We start from the raw sequence: 21598 nt of genomic DNA, 5'->3' as shown, positions 1-21598 counted from the left end.
TGGACATGTAAAAGAAAAAATGTGGTGTCATATTAATGAAGAAACAAAATAAAAGAAGGGAGAGAGAGTGCTAGTCAATTAATGAAGCATTCATTTTTCAACCAAATTTGTGTAAGATCCATATAAGTCTACAAATCGTATGATTAATCTATTAAACTTATAGAATGAGAGGAAGAAAAGATGAAAACGATATTGACGTGAATCATTTTGAATATCCTTTATTTATTTATTTATTTTTGTCTCTTTACGCCTTTTCTTCTCTGATGTAAGAGTTACTTGTCCCCTCCTTAACAAGTGGTTTAAATTGAAAAGGGTCCTTTGCAATCCTCAATCAATATGTAGTCGCTAAATAATTTTAGGAGGTCAGAGAACACAAAGAAAAGAATAAAAATAATTTAATTAGAACACTAAAATGTAGAGGCGGAGACCATCATGAAAAAATTGCACTTCTCATTTCCGTCTCTTAATCAATATCTGTTTTGACAAAATAATTTTAAAATAAAAAAATAACTGTATAAAAATAATTAAATCACATACACAAAACATTAAGATGTATGTAAGTATATACTTTGTTCATGGAATTATAATAATGGTTTATACTATTCGTTTTGGGATTCAAATTGTTGACAATGAATATCTAATTGAGCGTATAGGGGGAATCCATAGAACCTAGCTAGCACCATAATTTGGCATCCATGTAGGTCAAAAACGGTACGTGTGATAAAAGTTAAAAGCAATTTTTAGTGTTTAAGTACTTTGTGTCTGAATTATTTGTGTTCTCCAAAGACGTACATATATCATTATTATAGATTGTTGAAAAAAAGTATTTCCAACCATATTTAATTTAGAGAAAAACTGTGTCTTTCAGAAGACGAGACGAGGATATGTATCGTTTGTTGCCAAGAATCATATTTTAGCCGTGCAATGCATTAATATAAGGCAACAAAATACAGAGAATAGAAAACCAGAAACTAGCATCGTCAATATTCACATTTCATGTGTGCTTTGTGTTTTTAATCACAGTGGTCAGTGCATATATATATATATAATTGAATTCTAGGTGGAAGGATATGTGAAGTTGCCTATGAAATTAAGTTCCCTATGAAATTAAGTTTTGTCCAGATTCACAATTTTGTCTTTTACAAACTCATTTGGCAACTGAAAATTAAGGATGTCGGTGAAGCTGTGGTTGAAATGGCTTAGTATCTGAGCAATCATACGCTGCGTTCAGTTCTGAGTCGTATGGAATCCATAGAAAGTAGCAGCATAATATATTATAAATTTTATGTAGAAGTAATCATTTAAGCTCCGTCTGTTTTGGGTAAAATGATTTTTTCTAGAATATATTTTTCATATTTTAGCGAGTTTGGTGCAACGGAAAGTAGTAATTAACGAAAAAATATTTTTGGTTTGACAAAAAAAAAAAATTACTTTAATTTTTTAGAAAATGTTTTCGGTTTCTAAAAATCGTAAACCATTTTTTGAGTTTGAGCATTTTATTCTCAAATCGACAACCAAGATGTCGTTGGAACCGTGCTAGGACCTGACTGAGACGCTACCAGTACCTAATCGAAACCCTATCAGGACTCAACTGGGACCGAGGGGAGATACTATCAGGACTAGATCGATAAGAAAAAAACAGAGCCTAAACTTGTACTTAAGTCATATAAAACACTTATAATTGTAAGTACTTAACATAATATATATAGCATTATGTGACATCAAATAAAAAAAAAAAAAATTAATAGAAGAGAGAGAGTGCCAACCACAATTGAATATTTATTTATTTATTTTGGTTAGCAATGACTCCTAAGCACAGGGAATCCCTAGAACGTGTACCAGATGATATAATATGGCATCAAGTGGCATCAAAGAAGAAAAAATAAAAGAAGAGAGAGAGTGCAAACCACACTTGAATTTATTTTTTTTTGTCTCTTTGGCCCTTTCCTCCTCTGATGAAGTTACTTGTCCCCTCATTAACAAGTGGTCTAAAAAAAGAAAATCAATAGCTTCGTTTGGCAAGGGGAGGTCCAGCACTGTAGCTGGAACGGTACAGTGCTGTCTGGCACCAATCTTGACTTTGCGATTTTTTTTTTTTTTTTTTTTTAAAAAAAACAAAGCATTAAAATGGGGTTAAAAATTGCTGCACGTAATTTTTTTTTTTTTTAAAGCAAAAAAAAAAAAAAAAAAAAAAAGGGAGGAGAACGATGGGGTGGCTGGAGCCACCCCCAGGCCGATCTGGGGGTGGTTCGACCACCCCCATGGCCAAGGGGGTGGTCCGGCCACCCCCTTGGCCAAAAAAAAAAAAAAAAAAAAGGGAAGGGGTGTATTTGGGGGTGGCCGGACCACCCCCAAGGGGCTGGGGTGGTTTCGGCCACCCCACACGGTGAAAATGGGGTGGTCCGGCCACCCCATTTTGGCCAAGGGGTGGCTCGAGCCACCCCATCATTCTCCTCCCTTTTTTTTTTTTTTTTTTTTTTCACTTAAAAAAAAAATAATAATAATAATTACGTGCAGCAATTTTTAACCCCATTTTAATGTTTTGTTTTTTTTTTTAAAAAAAAAAAAAATCGCAAAGTCAAGATTGGTGTCAGACAGCGTTGTAGCTGGAACAGTACCGTTCCAGCTACAGTGCTGAACCTCCTCTTGCCAAACGTAGCTAATAGTGACAAGTACTTCTGTCATCGGTGACTCACTCAATACGTTGTCAGTGTCACTAGAGAGAGAGTGCAAACCACACTTGAATTTATTTTTTTGTCTCTTTGGGCCTTTCCTCCTCTGATGAAGTTACTTGTCCCCTCATTAACAAGTGGTCTAAAAAAAAGAAAATCAATAGTGACAAGTACTTCTGTCATCGGTGACTCACTCAATATGTTGTCAGTGTCACTAAATAATTTTAGGAGGGCAGAAAACAAAAAAGAAAGGAATAAACAAAATTTAGGACAAACTCCACAAAACTCTATGAACTTTCACATATTTTAAAATTATTTCTCAATGTCAAAAACTCTCAATTTAGGGTATTAAACTTTTAATTTTTTGCAATATCCTAATTCCATTAAATCTTGTCAAAATTCTCAAAATACCCATTTTTTATAATTTTTTTTTTTTAAAAAAAAATTGAAAATATTCAGGCGTAAGTATTTTTGCAAATTCCGTTAAATCCTGACAAATTTTGAATCTTTGCAATTTCTTATTTTATTTTTTATAATAAAAAAAGGGCATCTTTTGAAGTTTGACGAGATTTAACGGAAGTGGGACATTGCAAAAAATTAAAAATTCGATACTTTAAATTGAGAGTTTTTGAATATCAAGAGGCAAAATTGACTTGATTTGGTCAAAACACATGAAAGTTTATAGCGAGTTTTGTGAAGTTTTTCCAACAATTTAATTAGAACACTAAAATTGACATTTGGTTTGATTTAGAGGCAGAGACCATCAAGAAAAAAATGCACTTTTCATTTCAATACTAAATCAATATTTGTTTTGACAAAATAATTTTAAAATAACAAGATAACTATATAAAAATAATTAAATCACACATAAAATTAAGATCTATGTAACCAAGATGATTAAAAGAAATTTACTATTAAAAAATAGGAAAAAGCATATTTAGTCCTTAAGTTTTGATTTGAAATTATTTAACTTCAAGAATAAGGTCCTTAGGTATTACCCAAATTTAAAATAAGTCAATCTATCACTTTACCGTTAAAATTAATAGTTTGTCATCTCCCACATATGCATGTCTCATTTGACATGCACGTTCACATCATCTCAACACCCTAATGTAATGCTACGCCGATGGAACCGAAGTCTTTTGTTACTGTGGGTTAACTTCTTAGGTTCTTAAGTTTTGTGTCTCTCTAAGTTCGTGTTAGATCGATGTTTTTTTTTTTGGGTCTTTTGGTTTTTATGAATGACTTAATACTTTTGACGTGACATTGCATGTGAGTGTTTATGACATATCAAATGAGACATATAACAAATGACAAACCATTATTTTTTACATTAAAGCTTATTTTAAACTTGGACAAAATCTAATAACTGTTTACTTGAAATTGAAAACTCAAGGACTAAATTCTAATGGGAAAAAAACCTATCCCTTAAAAAAAAGGAAAAAGAAAAAAAGATTTTGACAAGAAAGAAAACTTCTAAATTCTCTAAGCCACCTAAAGCGTGAGAAAAGGTGCCAGCTGTTTTCTCTCTTATGATCCATCTATTTCACAGCCAGCGGCTGCTTTCTTGAGCTTTCGGTGCTTTGTCGTTCTCACTATGTTTTTATGGTTAGTCCACAAAAGGCTGAATAGGGGTGTCTATTTTAGTAATCAAAATCGGCTAAAAACGACCTAGTTTAGGGTGTCTATTTTAGTAGTGAAAAATCGGCTAAAAACGACCTAGTTTCTGCAGCATGTGCAAATTCATAACCACTTGGAAATAAAAAATAATAATAATATTAATAAATAAAAACTGAAAGGCTGTGTGATTTGATATATTTCAAGTCAACAAGTGATGGAATATGTAATCATGATGAGCATCTCAATTTAAAAAACATGTGATACCATAGCGGTGATCTGCAGTATACTAGCGTGTATGAACAGTCATACATATATATATATATATATATATATAAATTCTAATATCGGCGTGCATGACTGTTTATGCACGCCAGTGTTCTGTATATCATTACTATGTGGTACCAACTCCTTGGGCATGCCCGTACAAACCAAATTGTGCAACTATGTACGAAACAACCTGCTCTCTAGTCTCTACTATAAATTCACAAACACATGTCCCGGATATTTAAACACCTTCAAATCTTCAATAGATTATAGAACAGACATGGCCACTCCCAACTTTCTCCCTTTATGTGACAAAACTACTCGGAAAAACACTGCACAAAGAGCCATTGATGTCATAATCCTCTTCCTTCTCCTTTCTCTCCTTGTTTATCGTATCCTCTTGTTCAAAGACCATGGCCTCACTTGGCTCCTTGCCTTCCTATGCGAATCATGGTTCACCTTCACCTGGGTTCTAGTCATGAGCAACAAATGGAATCCTGTTCAATACAAAACATACCCGAACAACCTCTTGCCAAGGTAACATAAATGTTTTTATAACATGTTCTATAAAAAGTTTTAGTGGAAACTGGAAAGCTTTCATATTCATATGATCCCTTGTATTTATTATTCTTCTTTGATAGGGTAACGGAGCTTCCCTCAGTGGACATGTTTGTGACAACTGCAGATCCTGTGCTTGAACCTCCTATCATTACCATAAACACCGTGCTCTCTTTGTTGGCAGTTGATTACCCAGCTCACAAGCTAGCCTGCTATGTATCCGATGATGGTTGTTCTCCCTTGACCTACTACTCTCTTTCTGAAGCCTCAAAGTTTGCCAGGCTCTGGGTTCCATTCTGTAAGAAGTACAATATTCAAGTCAGAGCTCCATTTAGATATTTTGCCGATAACTCCCTAACGTTCAGTGATAGCTCTTGGGAGTTCCAACAAGAATGGAAAAGGATGAAGGTAATCAAAAGCTGGAGTTGTGAAAATTAGTTTTTGAATAATGCTATTTAGTAAACTCGTATACTACTGTTAAAGAAATTGATAGTGTGGCAATGATATTCAGCTCTTGGATCATCTCATATTATATCACAGTCCTATATATAGGAGTTTACTAAATAGCCTACCCTTCAAATTACACATGTGAAAAGAAGTCTTAAAATGATATTCTTTTAACATGATAATATAATAATTTACCATTTATCATTTCTTAGACTTTTATGATAAATAATAATTAAACTTGATATTTTTTAGGTTGAGTACGAGCAGCTTTGCCATAAAGTTGAGGATGCCTCCCAAAAGTCCATGCCATGTGATTTTAGAGGGGAGTTTGCAGAATTCTTAAATGTAGATCGCAAAAACCATCCGGCTATTATCAAGGTAAACTCAATATATTATAGATTTTGTTGGCCGTGTACAAATTGGCAAAATAGTCCCATGACTAGTGACCAGTGACTATTATGGGAATTGAACCTATATACTTTTATTACCCTAAGCTTAAGGAGAACAAACAAGGTATATATTCAAGATTTGATGATACGTAATTTCCAAAAAGGCTCATTTAGATAATTTTGTTGGAGTCTTATTACGATAACTATAGCTTTTACTATATGTTCCACAACAATCCATTTAACACTTACCATATCAGTCACTAAAATGTGAATAATGTAACAATCTATATAACACTTATCACGTTTACAAACCATCATACTAGTCCACTTAATTAATACTCACTATATCAATTACTAAAATGTAAATGGTAACGAGGCAGTACACATTTCAATCTATATAGATTTTTACACGAGATTATAATAAAATTGTAATAGAAGTTGTAGTAACTCAAAACATTTTCCAATTTATTGTAGGTTATGTGTGAGAACAAGGAAGGTCTTGCAGATGGATTACCGCATTTGGTGTATGTGTCTAGGGAGAAGCGACATAAGCATCCACATCATTACAAAGCGGGTGCCATGAACGTTCTAGTGAGATTATGCTATTTATGCGAAGGATTAGTTTATAATTCATTTAGTTTTTTAGTTCTTAAGGATAACTTTTAAATCCTAACATTATTTCTCTTTAATTTTGAACTGTTTTTCTCTTTTATAGACGAGAGTCTCTGGATTGATGTCGAATGCTCCCTATATGCTGAATGTGGACTGCGATATGTTTGTTAACAATCCAAAAGTTGTTCTTCATGCAATGTGTCTACTACTAGGTTCCAAGAGTGAAAAAGAAAGTGCATATGTTCAATTCCCACAGATGTTCTATGATGGATTAAAAGATGACCCATATGGCAATCAACTTGTGGTTTTGTTTGAAGTGCGTCAAATTTATTTAAATATATTTTTCCTTCTTTTTTTAAATGTCACTCACTAATTGGTCAAGTACTTTACCATATTTTGCATGTTCACAAAAAGTATATGACGCATGGAATGTCTGGACTTCAAGGACCGCTTTACGGGGGAACTGGATGTTTCCATAGACGAAAAATTATTTATGGCCTATATCCAGATAATGTGGAATCAATAAACGGTATGTGAATTACCTTTTTTTTTTTTTTTTTTTTTTTTCTATTTATAGGAAAATGTCATGATTCTCAAAAATCCAATTGTGTACAAAAACACAATTTTTGTTTTTGATTTTGTTTTTATATGACTATTTTTCTTTTTCCCTTTGATAGGAAAATTGGTTGAGAATTGGCTTTTAGAATTTGGGAGTTCAAAAGAGTTGATCAAGTCAGCAGCTCATGCTTTAAAAGGGAATACAGATCCACCTAACCATCTTTCAGACTCTATTGAAGCAGCACACCAAGTTGCCAATTGCAGCTACGAATATAATAGTAGCTGGGGTACAGAGGTAATTAGTAACCAACAAATATGGAATCCCTTAATTGAGAGCTCATATTAACATTTTTTTAATAGCTCCATTATATACGGAGCCAGGAAATTTTATGGGAGGGGGACAACCAATTTTTTTTTTTTTTTTTTTTAATTTTTTTTATTAAAAAAAATTATTTTTGTTGTTTTTTATGAACTAAAAACTACCGTAAGAGCCAAAAAAAAGTGGACATTTGAAAGTAAGGGCCAAAAATAAAAAAAATTAGTGGGTATGGGCCAACAAAATTAAAAATAGGGCCAAAAGTTTTTATTGGATATGGCCAAAAATTTTAAAAATATGGCCAATTTTTTTTATTTTTTGGAGGGGCCAAATGACTAAAATTAAAACATTAACTTTACTTTTTTTAATTTTTTTAATTTTTTTTTTTTACTTATAATATTTTTTTTCCTTATTTTGAGAGGACCATGGCCCACCCCGGTTCCCCCTCCCTCCGTCTCCGGCTACAAAGCATTTAAAATTTGTTCGTTGGTAATCTATTATCGCAATTTATGTTGATCTCTGGTCATTATAATGATTTACCATTTGGATTTTTTTTTTTTAATTATTTGGATATTTTGTTTTCCTTTTCTTTTTGTCTCGATTGAAACAATATTGTGATACACATCCTTATTATCATCTTAATTATTATAATTTTTCTGTCTCCGGGTCTTCTCTCATGTTGTGGCTTCTCCATTTCAGTTGGGCTGGAGATATGGATCAACGACAGAGGACGTTTTAACTGGGCTAACAATACATAAAAAGGGTTGGAAATCCATCTATTGCACGCCCTACCCACCAGCCTTCTTAGGGTGTGCACCTTCGGGTGGGCCTACTGCAATGACCCAACAAAAGAGGTGGGCCACTGGCCTACTTGAAATTCTAGTGAGCAAAAATTGTCCCATATTTGCCGCCCTGTTTGAGAAGCTCCAATTGAGGCAATGCTTGGCCTATTTGTATATCTTCTCTTGGGGCCTACGCTCCGTCCCTGAGCTATGTTATGCTGCTCTTCCAGTGTATTGTATCATCACCAACTCCTCCTTCTTACCAAAGGTACGACTAACGACAACCGTACGTCCAATTCTAAGGGTATATTTGAGATTGCGTTTAAGGGGTCTAAAAGTACTTTTAACATTCAATGTTTGAAGAAAAAAATACTCGTTTGTGAAAAAAATTAAAAGCGTTTTTAATGATCTAAAAAGCCTAAAAATAACCATAAAGTACTTTTAGCAAAAGCTTAAAAATGAAACTTTTGCTTAAAAACTCTTTTTAACTGAAAAGTTCTATTTCTCAAATGCAATTCCAAACGAGCTCTAAATCTGTTTGATAGATTTATTTTCTTTTTTAAAAGCTTATAGTGTGTGTATATATGTAGGTTAATGAACCAGTCTTTTGGGTACTAGTTGCTCTCTTCGTCATTTACAGCCTATACACTTTATCCGAGTACCTACGAACTGGCCAATCAATCCGAGCTTGGTGGAATAGCCAAAGAATGGCAAGAATTACAACCATGACAGCATGGTTCTTCGGATTTCTGAGTGTCGTGTTGAAGCTCTTAGGAATCTCAGAGACAGTTTTTGAAGTGACCAAAAAAGACCAATCTAGTGACTCTATGAATGATAATGATGCTGGGAGGTTCACCTTTGACGAGTCCCCAGTTTTCGTGCCAGGTACAACCATTTGTCTACTACACCTGTCTGCACTAATTGTGAGCTTGTTGAAGCTGCAACCACTAGCTCATGATGGGCATGGGTCAGGGCTAGGAGAGGTCTTGTGTAGTGTGTGGTTGTTGCTATGCTTTTGGCCATTTTTGAAAGGGTTGTTTGGAAAAGGAAAGCATGGGATCCCCATTTCCACCATATGCAAGGCAGCTGCTTTGGCCTTACTTTTCTACACTTGTGTAGATGGACCACAATGGGTTGAGACTTCGTTCATGCACTTATAATAATGTTTTTGAATATTCTTTTTAAGATTCAAATTGTTGAAAATGAATACATACAAATATAATTACATTTTTCTCATATGGAGTGTACGTGATTTTGCTGGAAACATTGATGATCAGATCCACTTATTTACGTGTCAACGTGGTATTCTAAAGGACCAAAACAAGAGACTACATTCGACCTTACTCTACTACACCTGTGACGTCCCACATCGCCTGGGTTTAGAGATTGGGATATACTTATATGTATATTTATACCATTTATGACAATAACACGTTTTAAAGCTGTGATGGTCATGATCTCATCAGAACTCCACAGTTAAGTAAGCTTATGCGATAATAGTATCAGGATGGATGTACCGGTCATATGAAATATATATGTATATATATATATTGTCCATTACTAGTAGCCAAACCGGATTGGACTCTAGGTGGCCCACACTTATTAATGATGTCAATCGGTAGTGACCACCAATCAAACATAGTTGTACCGGTTATATTATAAAATTATTGAATCCAAAGCTAAACATAAACATAAATCTCTTGACCATAGGGTCAAGCTCGTATGGTACAAACATATATATATTGCAGGCTGGCAGCCATCTATACATGATAATCTATACATGATAATCCACACTTACGTTCATTAATCATAAATCACTTTGTAATTAAGTAAAATATTCGTTTCGATACAGTTATAAACATTTAATCTAAACATTAGGCTTATAAAATAATCACTTAATAGAAGTAAGTATTTAAAGAATAATGCTCAGTTTAATCAACATGTCGCATGGTAAAGCATTTTGTGAAAGTAAGTATTTACTTACTTTCACAAAATTACAAACCACATTCTAATATTACGCATGTACTACACTAGAAACCTTGAACATAATCATAGAATCCTAATCATGGTTTTCAGGAGGTAGCTCAATCGGCTAGAACCATGCTTAATGAAGCGGAGGTCACTAGTTCAAATTTCTCTCTCCTTTCTTGTGCGGACATGTCAAAAAAAAAAAAAAAAAAGGATCCTAATCATGCGACGTAAATCCTAATTAATCATGCATTTTTGTTGTCAAAAGTTCATCCTCAGGGGTTGATCGTTCAATTTTCAGTTATGATCAAACGTTCGAAGTTGGTTCGATTGATCGATGACATATGTCCATTGATTGTTCAAGGTTGTATGATTGTTTGACGCCTGAAATTCATTTTGAATATTATTATTATTATTATTATTATTATTATTGTTATTATTGTGAAATAGCTTTTGAACACACTTTATAGTGTTTTGGTTTTGCTAAGAATTTTCATACATAAATAATTTCTTAAAATATTTAAATATCTCAAGGTTTGTAAAATAATAATTGTCACGTGTTTAGGTGGGGCAACGTCTCTCATGAAATATCTCTTCAATTAGGGAAACTTTCCATCAATTTGTGTCTTCATCTATGTATTTCATACAATCTAGTAGTTAGAAACGATTTATCCTTCCACATTTTGACGTTAGTTTCGTCCCCCCACTGGATTTGAGCTTTTCCTTCTGTCATGAAACTGTTACTCATCCACTCATTAACATGTAGTTTGAAAAAGGAAAATAGTGAAAAGGCACATTTTTCATTTCACTTTGTTCAAAGCAATGAATATGCTTTAATGATTACCATCTCACTATCAAGGAAAAGCTATGGCCTATATATGGGACCGATTCATGGGATAAGGATCTCAAAGAAAGCTATGGATCCTAGTCCCCTAAAAATTCATGGCAATTATAATTATATATATGTAACATAAGAATTAATGCTAGCTGCAATTTTAAAGATAGGAAAAAAATTATATTTAGCTTTTTAAAGTTTGAATTTGATTTAAATTTAGTTATTAAGTTTTCAATTTCAAGAATGAAGTCGTCAAGTTTTGTCCAAATTTTATATTTGTCCCTCTATCATTTCAACGTCGAAGTTTATCTGCCATGTACGTGTCTCTCATTTAACACTTTAGGGTCCATGTTAGGATCCAATGTCAATGTTAGTTTCAAAGTTATTAGTTTTTCATCTAATGCTTCAAATCTAAGAAATTAGGAGGATGAAAAAGATGGTTTTTGTTTTTAGATTTAAGTCTTGTTTTGTTTTCTATGAATGTCTTGACCCTGAATGATATATTAATGAGATTCTCGTAGCAAATAAAAAGTTTGAACTTTGACCACAGTGATAGAGAGACTTATTGAAAATTTGGACATAACCTAAAAACTTTATAATCAAAATTGAAAACCGAATCATGATCACTAGGTTCAGTTCACATGAAAAACATAAGATATAAATATGATTTTTCTCAAAATTTTATATAAAACTCACATGTTCAGGTAGATGGTGAGACAATTTAAAATTTATTTGAATAGGTTAATCTGATAAAAAGTTTTTTTAAGATATTATATATATTAATTGTTGTAGATCTAAAGATCAGGATCGAGGGCGTTTTGCAATCAGGTTGCTCTCGGCTAGCCACTGTGCAATTTCGGTAAGGGTGCCTTCCAACACGTGACCCATCAACTGCATTTGCACCACCATATGCAAGTCAGCTGCATTTGCACTACTCTTTTTGCACTTGTCTAGAAAGACCACTATGGGTTGAGCCCTTGGTCAGGCAATTGGTAAGAAACCCATTAAATATTTTGTTGGGTATTATCACTCTTTCCATATAAAAATTTGAAAAAAATGAAAAATTAGTCCCTTTAGTTTATTTGATTTTCGAATAACTCTCACTAGTATCAAAATGAACTAATAGATCTTTACGATATGCCAAAAATTAGTTTAGTCCCTGCAGTGAAATTACATCAAAATATTTGATGAATTCTGTTAGGTGCCATGTCAATACTAATAAATTGGTGACACGGGTTTGTCTTAACAAAAAAAATATAAATATATAAAAATAAAAAACTGAAAACTTCAAAACTTAAAAAGGTAAAAAAATTATCCTCTTTTTTGCAAAAAAATAAAATAAATAAATAAATAAAGGGGGAAACGTTCGAGGAGTAATGCTAGAAGTTACTTTTGTGTCTATCCAAGAATGATGTGACTTTTAAAATTACTATTTGACTTGTGATTGATCACTCTTAAATTTTAGTTAAGTAGTGATTTTAAAAACCACCTCATTTTCAAAGTAACACAAAAGAAAAAAAAAAAATAATAATTAATTAAATTAAATTAAATTAAAAAATAAAAAATCATGTACTTAAAAGGCTTAAAAATAAGACTATTGGAAACTCCATCTAAAATTATTACCAACTTCCTTGTCATTTTCCCTACATTTAAGGATTAAAACTACTGTTTACTTCATTATCTATATATACTCTATAATAGCTTCCCTTTATCATTCTCTATTCTAATTAAATATCATTTATTTACTTTTTTTTTTTTTAAAAGAATTAGGAGAGAGTGAGATTTTTTTTTTAATTTTTTTTTTCTATTTTAATAAGCACATAGATTAGTACAGTGCGACCTAGCTTATATATGAGGTTGTACTGTAGCAATCATAATATTTAGAGGTAATATAAAAAAATCAGCTATAAATGACTTTTTGTGACTTTTTTAATATTTTCTCTAAACTTAAGTAAAATAACCACATATAAGAAAGCTGCTCTTAATGCTCTAAGAAGAAAACCCTAGGAAAGTTGAAATTATGACACACCAATCAGATTTAATTAGCGTTTTAAGCCAAAATCTGGTATTAAATTTAGTAGTCCAAGACATGTAGACATCACCCATTATGTCATATGTTCTCTTTTTTTTGATAGGTTATCAAAAAAAGAGAACATATGACATAATGGGTGATGTCTACATGTCTTGGACTACTAAATTTAATACCAAATTTTGGCTTAAAACGCTAATTAAATCTGATTGGTGAACATATGACATGATGGGTGATGTCTACATGTCTTGGACCACTAAATTTAATACCAGATTTTGGCTTAAAACACTAATTAAATCTGATTGGTGTTGTCAATTGTGGCCAAGAATTTTTTTTTTTTTTAGCAAAGACTTGAAGTTTTATTAATAATCAATCATAAGGTGGGATAGAAGCCCATCATACAATCAAAGAAAGAGCTAACTCCTCCTTTAACACAATGTCACTAATACAATATAAAAATAATATCTTGAATTTAGATATAATTAATAAGTCAGAATTTGAATTTACATTTATTAGTCACTAGCAATAGTAGAGGAGACATAGACATCAGCCATTATATATGTCATATAATTATGTTTCACTTGCCGCTATGAAACAATAAATAAAAATAATGGCATCATTTTACCGAATTCAAAAATATGGTATAATAGTGGTCCTGGTCCTCAGCTTCACATAAACCTGTCTATGATATTATGGGCCCTGTTTGCCAATGGCCCTGGAACGGTACGATTTTAGGGCCGGTACTATAGACTTTTTCTAAAAATAAGTGTTTGATTGGTTTTAGTGAAAATGTTTTGTGGAAAAAAGTAAAAAAATATATATTTTATGGAAAAATGTAAAAAATTTGTTTTGTATTGATTTTTTTATTTAAATAATAATAATAAAAATGATTAATGTGGTATAAAAAGTAGAGATGTTGAGATTAATTTTGAAAGGAAAAGATTTTTTTTTTTTTTGGGATTGATGGAGGCCCTAGAACAGTACGCCATTGGCAAACACACCCATGTTGTCCAGTTCACAATTTTGTCTTTTACTAGTAAATAAAATACTAATTAAACACACTGAAAGGACATTTGGGGGAGTTTCAACCTCTCAAATTTAAAATATAGTATACTGTATAATATGAAATAATACTTAAAATACTTTATTACTGATCATTTTTCTTTTCAATAGAAAAATAATAGGCTACACATTACAAAATGAGACCATTCTGGTCTGGCCAGGAAGCATCCTTAATTGCTCTTGCAGGATCCTCCTTACTAGAAGTCTAATTTTTGTTTCTTATTATTTGTTTTTGGGTAAGTATGTAAATGTATTCCTTATTAGTCTCCAATAATTGAGACCAAAAGAACGAATATACAACTATCGAGAGTAAAAAAACCTCTATATAACTTTATGAGAATGCAATTAGGAAAAGAAGCAGCCAAAAAAAAAAACCAAAAAAAACAGAAGAACACAAGGAAAGTGAGATCTCATTCAAGAATAGTGAGTCTAAAACCTAATATGAGAAAAAAACAACAAAAACACTTAAAAAATATATATGTATTCAAAATTAAAATCTCACTCAACAAAAGACGTCTAAATTCTCCAAATGATGGCACTTCAAAAAGTGTTAGTGTGAGAAAAGTTGCCGCTGTTTTTGTCACACCAAGCGGCGGCTTTCTCTCTCTCTATCACCATGTCGCTCTGTGTCAGCTAAAAACAAAGGAATTCAAGTATGTAAACATTGTTGAGAGAGAATTTGCAGCTAGGCCACGTGACTTCACCACTACGTCTCAGAACTTCATGTTGACCATCTCCCCTCATCAAAGAAGGCTATAGCCCATAGGATTCGTGTTGGTTGAACACGTGTGAGTCAGAGGACTCTACACAACAACTCGGTCTAGTATAAATGAATAAACACTTTCAATAGATTGAACAGACATACTCTTAATTATCTCTTTCTTCCTCCATGGCCACTTCGACCACTCTTCCTTTATATGAAAGAATCCAGCGCAAAAACACCGTACAAAGAATCTTTGATGTCATAATCTTCTTCCTTCTCCTTTCTCTCCTTGTTTATCGCCTTCTCTTCCTCAACGACCATGGCCTCACTTGGCTGCTTGCCTTCCTATGCGAGTCATCCTTCACCATCGCTTGGGTTCTCATCATCAACACCAAATGGAATCCCGTCGAATACAAAACGTACCCGGACCACCTCTTACAACGGTAACTTTTACTATCTCAAAAGCTTAAGCATATCATAGAAAGAGATCGCGTTGAATTTAATCATATATCAATTTTTCTTGCTAGGACAATCGAGCTTCCGTCGGTGGATATGTTTGTGACAACTGCTGACCCTGTTCTTGAACCTCCTATCATCACCATAAATACTGTGCTCTCTTTGTTGGCAGTTGATTATCCACCTCACAAGCTTGCTTGCTATGTTTCCGATGATGCTTGTTCTCTTCTCACTTTTTACTCTCTTGTCGAGGCTTCAAAGTTTGCCAAGCTTTGGGTTCCATTTTGTAAAAAGTACGATATTCAAGTTAGGGCTCCTTTTAGATACTTTTCCAATGACACCCTATCATCCAGTGATATCTCTTGGGAATTCCGACAAGAATGGATGAGGATCAAGGTATATATATATATATCTTAAGACAATATTTTTGTAGCATTTTTTTGATAAATGTGATAGGACAGCTAGCAATTAGAAATGCCTGCCACTCGCGCACAACTTGCTAATTGTCTTGTAGGATGAGTACGAGCAACTTGGACAGAAAATTCAGCTTGCAGCCCAAAACTCAGTGGCGTGTACGGGGGAATTTGCAGAATTTGCAAATGTAGAACGTGAGAATCATCCAAGTATTATCAAGGTAAATTAAACTCAATTATTGATTTGGTTGGGACATGTGCAAATTACAAAATAATCCAAGGAATCACTAGAAAGGTTTTCCAGCTAGAGGGGTACTTATATGTAATTTGCAAAAGGGCTCATTTAGATAATCTTATTTTAGGTTATATTGGAGAACAAGGAGGATCTTCCAGATGGGGTGCCACATTTGGTTTATATGTCTAGGGAGAAGCAGCATACGCATCTACATAATTACAAAGCGGGTGCCATGAATGTCCTGGTAAGATGTTTTGTTGAGCACGGCTTGCCTAAAAATACAAAACACTAGTCGAGTGTCTCTTGTTCATATCTTTTGATCGCTCAAACAATAGAGACAGGATGAACAACAGATGAGGAAGAGACGGATGTGTAACACTTCTTTTTATCCTTTCATATCAATGTCATATAACTAATTAACACCTCTCTTGATTTTTATCATATATAGACGAGAGTCTCTGGATTGATAACAAATGCTCCCTATATGCTTAACGTAGACTGTGATATGTTTGTCAACAACCCAAAAGTTGTTCTTCATGCAATGTGCCTACTACTAGATCCCAATAGTGAAAAGGAAATTGCGTTTGCTCAATTCCCACAAGTGCTCTATGATAGATTAAAGGATGACCCCTACGGCAATCAGATGGTGGTTTTCTTCGAAGTGAGTCAAATTTAAATCTTTCCTTATAAATAAGTCTTCTCTTTTAATTACCTTTTTTGCTTTTTTGTGTATTCTATAATTAAATAATATGATTTTTAATATGACAATGCTATTTAGTAGACTGTTAGACGACTTCTATACAATTTGATGATGTGGCAGTGACAATCAACCCTTGAATTTGCACTTGTAAAAGAAATAAAAGTCAAAAATAAAATCAAGGGCTGATTTGAGAGTCACGTAATTCTAATTGTATGATAATCCTATAACAGTCTACTAAATAGTACTATTACTCCTTTCATATATGCCTACCTTCAATCTCTGACTAAAGAGAAACTGGTAATGAAGATCAAATTATACCCATGCACTAATTGGTCAAGTAATTAATTGATTTTATTTTGTTTATGTACATAGTATATGGTACGTGGAATACTAGGAATTCAAGGAGTGTTTTACAACGGAACAGGTTGTTTCCACAGACGGAAAATTATATATGGTCTATCCCCAGATAATGTAGATTCGGTTGATGGTAAGCAATTAACTTTGATATTTTAAGTTATGAAAAAAATATTCTCCAAGATTATATTTTCATGACACCCTATCTCAATTTCTTTTTAGTAAAGTCTAGGGTGTAAATATATATATATATTCCCCACTCAACCCTTTATTTTTGTTTTCTTTTCTTTTTTATAAGTGCTAATCCAATAATTGGTTGTGGTTGAGACTATCCGTTAATATTATGAGATAATTGTAAAATAAAAATTTGATTTCTAGCATTATACTCTGCACATAAGTCAATCTCAAATTTAATTCGAATTCAATTCATTTATTAAAAGAACTTAGTTTGAGTAAAAGTTTACGCTTATTTATTCCAACTCGTATAAGCCTGGCTTGACTCATATACACTTTAATTCCCTAAACTATCACTCATTTTGTACTTATACTTTCAAGGCTTCAAACTTTTAAAAGTGACATTAGGGCCTCTCATACTATTGTATGAGAGGCCCTAAATAATTTGAAAATGAGTAATAGTTGAGGAGGCTAAAGATTTTTTCCTAATTTTTAACTTTATTACAAGAATATTTTAATTATTTAAAACGATGAAGAATAAATCCTCTTCCTAATGTAATAAACACAGGTTGTCCGGATTATTGTGATCACTTATCATATTTGCATAGATCACTTATCATATTTGCATAGATTTAATTATTTAAATTTATAGATAAGGTCATATATGAAACATAATATAATATACTAGTATTTTGTGCCTTTTTATTTGTTCAGACAAATTGGCTGAGGAAATCCTTTCAAAATTTGGGAGTTCAAAGAAGTTGATCGAATCGGCTGCTCATGCTTTGGAAGGGAAGACAAATCTGGCTTACAATCTTAAGGACTCTATTATTGAAGAAGCACACAGAGTCACTAGTTGCGAGTACGAATATGGTACTAGCTGGGGTACAAAGGTCAGTGATGAAAAATATGAAAAATATAAGGAGAAACTTCACTTACTTCCCTAAACTTTCGCGCTTTTTGTAGACACTTCTTCATTATTCAAAAACTCTCACTTTGATGTATCCAACTTTTGTTTCCTTCTACTTTGTCCATTCCGTTAGGATTTTGTAGTTAAATCAAACGATTAAATGAGTAAAAGTCATTTATACTCATATTTTCAAGTTTCAAATGTACTCTTATTTATAAATAAGAAATTATTATTATAATTATTATATTAAAAAAATGATAAAAAAGTGACCCACGGATGGGTCACTTTGTGACCCTCGGTGGGTCTTGTGACCCACCGTCACTATTTTTTTTTAATATATAATAATAATAATAATAATAATAATAATAATAATATGACCTGTGGGTCACAATACGGGTGTGTTAGATCCACGGGTAAACCTATAGGTCAAATTTTTTTAAAAAAAAATTATTTTTTAATAAAAAATAAGGACAAAATTATAATTTCACACCCCTCAATTAGGATTTCACAGAAAATCCTAATGGAATGGGCAAAGTGGAAGGAAAAGAAAATTAGATACATCAAAGTGAGAGTTTTTGAACAATGTGGAGGTGTCTGTAAAAAACGCGAAAGTTTGAGGGGGTAAGTGAAATTTCCCCAAAATATAACTTGTTTTTGCCATTTCATATATATATATATATATAGAGTTGTGATTCAGAGCACACGGCGTGGTTAGCACACCGTGCAAGAAATTTTTTTTTTTAATATTTAAAAAAAAAAAAAAAATTCTTTTACTTCACCCATATATATATATATAAGCACACACATGTCCTTTTTCTTTTGTGTTCGTAATTTTAGTTTTTCATATATTATATAATATATTATTAGACTCTATGGTCATTATCTAGTAATTAATTATTATAATATGTTTGTGGTTGACCCAATTTAGTTGGGTATGAGATATGGATCGATGACAGAAGATGTCTTAACTGGACTATCAATCCAGAGAAGGGGTTGGAGGTCAGTCTATTGCACACCTGACCCTCCAGCCTTTTTAGGGTGTGGTTCCGGTGGTGGTTCTTCCGCAATGACCCAACAGAAGAGGTGGGCCACGGGCTTGCTTGAAATTCTATTAAGCAAAAATTGTCCCATATTTGCCACCCTCTTCGGGAAGCTCCAACTTAGGCAGTGCTTGGTCTATTTGTGGATGTTCTTGTGGGGGCTACGCAGCATTCCTGAGTTATGCTATGCTACTCTTCCAGCGTATTGTATCATCACCAACTCTTTCTTCTTGCCAAAGGTGAGGTGAAGCTCATGAACAATAACATATTCAAAATCTATTTCATACATATATTATTCATTTTAATATATAGCTTATAATATGCGTTTCTAGGTCCAAGAACCAGCATTCTATGTACTAGTTGCTGTCTTTGTCATTTACAACCTATACACTTTATCCGAGTACCTACGAACTGGCCAGTCAATCCGAGCTTGGTGGAATAACCAAAGAATGGCAAGAATTATCAGCATGAATGCATGTTTTTTGGGATTTTTGAGTGTCATGTTCAAGCTTTTAGGAATATCAGAGACAGTCTTTGAGGTGACAAAAAAAGACCAATCTAGTGATGTTGCAAATGATGATAATGCTGGCAGGTTCACCTTCGACGAGTCCCCAATTTTTGTGCCTGGCACAACCATTTTGCTGCTACACTTGACTGCACTCATTGCCATCTTCTTCAAGTTGCAACCACCGGCTCATGATGGGCATGGGTCAGGGTTAGGAGAGGTGTTGTGTAGTGTGTGGTTGGTGCTATGCTTCTGGCCATTTTTGAAAGGGCTGTTTGGGAAGGGGAAGCATGGAATTCCCATGTCCACCATATTCAAGTCAGTTGCTTTGGCATTACTTTTTCTGCACTTGTGTAGAAAGACCACTATCCGTTGAGCCCTTGTTCTCCCACCTAAGAGTAACTCATCTTTAACCTCTTGGTTTTTATGCATATTTTATTGTTTAAGTTGTACATAAAGTATGATTAGTTGTTTGTTAAGAGAAAACATGTGATTTATTAAATAAGTTGCTTTTATGGAAGATGAATCGTGCATGGGAACATTAGAATTTGTATGTTGGGATTTGTGTGCCAGATTAAACGGTTGTTAAGTGCTTATAATATAATGATTTTGATCAATGCGTGTATGGTATACTTTAATATTCTAGGACTTTTGTGATATATATGTAGGAGCTAGGATTATTATTGCATGAAAATAGGATTTAATGGTGATTTTTAAGGTACTTCTAACTCAGAAGAACAAACGTTTGAACCTCGAAGAACGAACATTCGATGATACCATGAAATAGATAATTAAATATGTTGGCGGTTGCCGAGCTGTAGGGTGAGAAATATGACTTCTTCCACAGATAAGGCCGTTTAGCTTAAAATAGTGTGATTATGATGGGCAGCTGCTGGACCTTCTAGACGTTCTAACATCATCAAAGGCCAATTATATATTTATAAAGTCCGTAAGCTCGGCCTGGTTTTGTGTTGAATTAATACAAAATAAAAACAGCCGACAAAACGAATCCAAACCTAAAAAGAAACAAGGAATTATGCCACTAGTTAACATAAATAATACGTGAGAATTGTTTAAGATATATGGTTAATAACAATAGTCCAACGAAGACATATATCATCAACACTATCTTTCAAAGTGCCGCCAAGATACAAAGTTACAAAAAATTAAAAATAAAAATTAAAGAATCCTGTGTATTCATGTTTTACCTCTCCAACTAATTAAAAAAATAAAATCATAAAAATCCAAATAAAGGGGCATAAAAAATAACTAGCATACATTTCATATCTTTTTTGCACAAAAAAATTTTAAAGCTTCAAATGGTCATAACTTACACTCGGTTGTTCAATTGGAGCTAATTAGTTTTTGGGAAAATTTTACTTAATCCCTCTTAACTTCCATCACTTTTGTAATTACCTTTCAAAATTAAAAAACTATCAATTTCGTATATTAAGGTCACTAAATATCAATAAATGTTTCTGATACAAGTAACAAGCCATTGAGTGCTTATTAGAAAATTAGGTCATGTAAGTTGAAAATTGTGATAAAGACTACATGAGAAGTGCTCCTATGTTCGTATGTAGGCAATATGGATATACATGATATACATAGTAGAAACTAGAAAGTAGTTAATCCATAATTTTGACTGAAACATTTGAAAACGTTTTCAAGACTTGTGAAATGTCATTCAATCTTAATTTCAAAATGGAAATTGCAACAGAGTAAGATATGCATATTGAATAAGCTCATGAACAATAATTTATTCAAAATCTATTTCATATATTTATTATTCTGTTTAAAAGCATATAATATGTGTTTGTAGTTTGAAGCACCAGCCTTCTATATACTAGTTGCTCTCTTCGTCATTTATAACTTATATACTTTATCCGAGTAGCTACGAATTGGCCAGTCAGTTTGAGCTTGGTGGAATAACCAAAGAATGGCAAGAATTACCACCATGACTACATGTCTCTTCGGATTTTTGAGTGTCATACTC

The 21598-nt window shown here is 33.0% G+C and overlaps 2 protein-coding genes across 2 annotated transcripts; both read left to right on the top strand.

The window, feature by feature from the left end:
* The first annotated feature begins 4761 nt into the window (after positions 1–4761).
* LOC132180508 (cellulose synthase-like protein H1) lies at positions 4762–9454 on the top strand. The gene is made up of 9 exons (XM_059593368.2): positions 4762–5093; positions 5198–5522; positions 5814–5939; positions 6425–6541; positions 6666–6878; positions 6977–7091; positions 7240–7415; positions 8136–8486; positions 8809–9454. The coding sequence occupies exons 1-9, from the start codon at positions 4837–4839 to the stop codon at positions 9376–9378; spliced, it is 2250 nt and encodes a 749-aa protein (XP_059449351.2). The 5' UTR covers positions 4762–4836; the 3' UTR covers positions 9379–9454.
* Positions 9455–14685: 5231 nt separating this feature from the next.
* On the top strand, positions 14686–19995 carry LOC132183363 (cellulose synthase-like protein H1). The gene is made up of 9 exons (XM_059596792.2): positions 14686–15258; positions 15343–15667; positions 15786–15905; positions 16047–16163; positions 16368–16580; positions 16992–17106; positions 17862–18040; positions 18986–19336; positions 19430–19995. The coding sequence occupies exons 1-9, from the start codon at positions 15002–15004 to the stop codon at positions 19976–19978; spliced, it is 2226 nt and encodes a 741-aa protein (XP_059452775.2). The 5' UTR covers positions 14686–15001; the 3' UTR covers positions 19979–19995.
* The last annotated feature ends 1603 nt before the right edge of the window (positions 19996–21598 follow it).

Source organism: Corylus avellana, chromosome 5, assembly GCF_965113065.1.
Source record: "Corylus avellana chromosome 5, dhCorAvel1.hap1.2, whole genome shotgun sequence".
Lineage (NCBI taxonomy): Eukaryota > Viridiplantae > Streptophyta > Magnoliopsida > Fagales > Betulaceae > Corylus > Corylus avellana.
This window is presented reverse-complemented; position numbering and strand designations above follow the sequence as displayed.